The sequence below is a fragment of the Salvia miltiorrhiza genome, chromosome 3, assembly GCF_028751815.1.
Source record: "Salvia miltiorrhiza cultivar Shanhuang (shh) chromosome 3, IMPLAD_Smil_shh, whole genome shotgun sequence".
NCBI lineage: Eukaryota > Viridiplantae > Streptophyta > Magnoliopsida > Lamiales > Lamiaceae > Salvia > Salvia miltiorrhiza.
The window spans coordinates 13,403,535-13,407,080 of record NC_080389.1 but is presented as its reverse complement, the minus strand read 5'-3'; the positions used below and the strand labels follow the sequence as shown (position 1 = coordinate 13,407,080).

General features: G+C 35.7%; 1 protein-coding gene across 1 annotated transcript; it reads right to left on the bottom strand.

Annotated features, from left to right (window-relative positions):
- Positions 1-330: 330 nt before the first annotated feature.
- LOC131018384 (F-box/kelch-repeat protein At3g23880-like) lies at positions 331-1,077 on the bottom strand. Its single transcript, XM_057947112.1, has one exon. It carries the CDS (start codon positions 1,075-1,077, stop codon positions 331-333), a length of 747 nt encoding a protein of 248 aa, XP_057803095.1.
- Positions 1,078-3,546: the final 2,469 nt, after the last annotated feature.

Here is a 3,546-nt window from a genome sequence, read left to right as displayed (position 1 = left end):
AATTTCATAAAATTGGCTACAATTTATTGAAATTAAGTTGACAACTACCTTTTAATTTTCACTATATATATATAATGAGACTCAAATTTTGCATCTGAAATTTATATTATTTTCATCCATCTGAAATGATCAGCCAAAAGAAACACCACAGACAAAAACCACGAGAGACAATAAATCCAACAAACATACCTCTATATATGAGAAATAGCAAAAACAATCCAAGATCAATCAAACATATCTCTGTAGAAATAAAGAGGAGCAACACATGCCCTCGTGCTCTCACCTCTCAAAGAAATATTACAGGGAAACAAAACACAAACACAAGATCCTTCAAACCTTTTTGCGAAAGACCGGGGAGACTAAACTTTCAACGTAGATATTCGCTGCTAAGGAACTTGTGATTATGTTGAACAGAGGAAGCACATCCTCTTTTACAAGATTAAGATTTTGAACCGATATAACCGATCCACGGATTAGCCCAATCTTTACCTCTAGGCATTTGAAAACAGTTGGAAAGAGTAGGTAACTTTGATAAGGTTCATAGACAAGAACATCCATCACTTTCACCCAAGAATCCTCTTTCATAACCCACGCATCAAAGTGTGTTTTATTATAAGTGACTACACAAAGGCGACCCTCGAGCACGCCCAACCTCACCCATGAATCACATGGACATGGCACCTCCATCTTTCCAAACTCCTCACTCTTCAAATCAAATGTAACAATATTCATTCCACCATTCTTCTCCCAATAATGCCAATGAAGCTTTCCACTAGCGAACTGCCCCTCACCATATACGTTATCATCCTCCCAATCCTCTACTGTCTTCCATGAATTTGTCTTCGAGCTATAAACTTTGCACATACTCTCGTGAAGTCTGCTAGCAAAAACGGCAAACACCTTGTATGCACCATTCGATTCATCCCAACCGAACCCATATTTGTAAACGGACGAGGTTCTATCTCCATTCTCTATCACTATTTCCGGTAATTTGTTGGAGATTCCAGTGGCCGGATTCCACAAGAAAAAACTTTGTTTCTGGAGAAAACAGACCAGCCCATTACAGCACCCCACCATATCAGCGATCTCCGACCAATTTACAAATTCGGGAGAATCATAGGTAAGAATCCCCCTGTGATGGGCAAGAGCTGCGTTTTTTGATGAATTTTGGAGGTGGGTTTTGATGAATCGATCGCTGCCAATCAAAGAGCGCCATGACTTCGAAACGCACCTAAATTTCAGGAGTGATTTCACCGTAAGTCTTGACAGTATTTCTTCGATGGTTTATTCAGGCAGAAAAAGGAGAGATAGTTTGCTGCGTTTGCTATCCATTGTCCGCGGCGACTCAATTTTGCTACGATTTGATTTTTAGCTGTATTTTATAGGTTTGTAATTTGGAGTTTTTGTTTTTCAATCAAGATTCAAAGTCCCGATCAAAATCGGACTGACCTATGTTGTTGTCCTCTCCTTTTCTTTTTCTTTTTTGTAATTTAATTAAGGTATATAATTACTTTTTATCATCTAATTTCTGTTTTATTAGTTAATAATTAATTTTTCAGAGTTGATAGTATATAATTTCCTTTTTCATTTTTTTGAAATAAAAAGTATAATTTTAAGTTTTTCCGTAAAATATTATTAACATAATGACACATAAAAATATATTGGGACACTAGATGACGCTACCCGTTTTTGCCCCTCTCGTAGAATATTTTTTATGATTCCTATGCGATTATTTACTAATGTTGTATATCTTTATATATATATATGAAAAATATTTTAATTTTCAACGAAATTATACTATGACTTGTACGTAACAATTGAAATATAGTTAGGAGCAACAATCTACACAATACAAATTATATAAAAACTATGTAAGCATCCTTTCAGACATTATACGTTGCATATACAAAGCGCACATTAAACCAAAAGCTAAAATGTCGTCAACATGGTGTAATAGAGCCAAAAGTCATAGATAGAAAATTGTACAAAGTACGTACAAAAGTTGCTTCAAAGTCTCATAAAATCATTCACTTCATTAGTTCAATATTCTTCGCTTGATTGTTCTGTCATTCCTTGACTTGAGTGTTGGTGTTTGTGGAACTATTTTGCTTAAAACAGTGATGGTAATTATAATAACAATTAGTTAATTGTATAATACCCCCTCCATCCCAATGATAATGACTCACTTTCCTTTTTTGTCTGTCCCATTGATAATGGTCCGTTCCATAAAAGGAAACCATTTTCTCTCACAAAAAGTTGTGCTCCTCCACTTTCTATCACTTTTATACTTACATCACTCTTCTTCTTAATAACCGTGCCAAAAAATAATGTGTCATTATCAATGGGACGGAGAGAGTATCATGTACCGTTGATGACTTGATTCGGAACTATTAACACCATTGTCTCGTGTAGAATACTCACCTTTATTATGCCCGACAACATTCGCTGGAACCAGAGATGAGAGCGTGCGTGTGTGTTTTCTGAAAATTGAGAGAGAAAGAGAGAGGACGATATAAGAGATAGAAAAGGGGAGGAGACGAAATGAATGCTAGAAATTAATGCTTAAGAATGTGTATTGGGTCGGGTCAGGTCGGGTCGGGGCGCGGATCGGTGCGGGTCGGAAACATTCAACTGGTCTGACACAAGAATTTGCCATGATTTTTTTATTTTTATTTTTTCAAATTAAACGCCCCTTCAGAATTTATATGTTAGTTTAATTCTGTAATCGAAGTATGGTTTATAATTATTTTTATCATCTGATTTCACTTTTTATTAGTTAGTAATTCATTATCATGATTGATAGTATATAATTCCATTTCTTCTTTAATTTTTTCAAATAAAAAGTATAATTCATAATATCATAATAAATTTATTTTTATAAAAGAAATTCTATTAACATAATAGATACTCCCTCCGTCCGCCAAAAGTAGACTACTTTGGTTGGGCACGGGATTTAATAAAATTGGTGATGATTTTGATGTAGTGGAGAAATGGTCCCACCACTTTATTAGATGTGTGGTTGAGATTGAATTTGGAGTGGGTTTTTTTGTAAATAATGAGTGTTTGTAAGGATAAAAGATTAAAGTGTGTGGTGGGACCATTTCCATAAAAGGAAAGTGGTATACTCTTTGCGGACGCCCAATATAGTAAAAATTGTCTACTTTTGGCGGACGGAGGGAGTATAATTTTGAGACACTAGATCCTACCCGTATTTTCCCCTCTCGTTGATTTTTTTTTTTGATGATTTCTATGCTATCATTTTGCATATTCCTTTTCTTATTTTTAATTAATATATATTTTATCCTATTTAGTTTTGGTATCCTTGTTATGTTAGAACTTAGAATAGTTTTAGGGTTTGTTTCGACCTTTACATCCGGATCCGGGGCGTATCTGATGCATATCTCTTGTGGAGAGTTGGCCCAATGATCTTTAATTCCCCAGCCCAAATCTGTTACCCGGCCCATTTCAACAAACCCTAGCCCACTATCCCATCTGCGCCGCTTCATCTTTTTTCCGCCGCCCGTCTCCTCGATCCCCACCTCCGAC

What these genes read in the sequence shown, in the direction of transcription:
- LOC131018384 (XM_057947112.1), bottom strand. Translation starts at nt 1,077, where the DNA reads ATGGTGGGGTGCTGTAATGGGCTGGTCTGTTTTCTCCAGAAACAAAGT.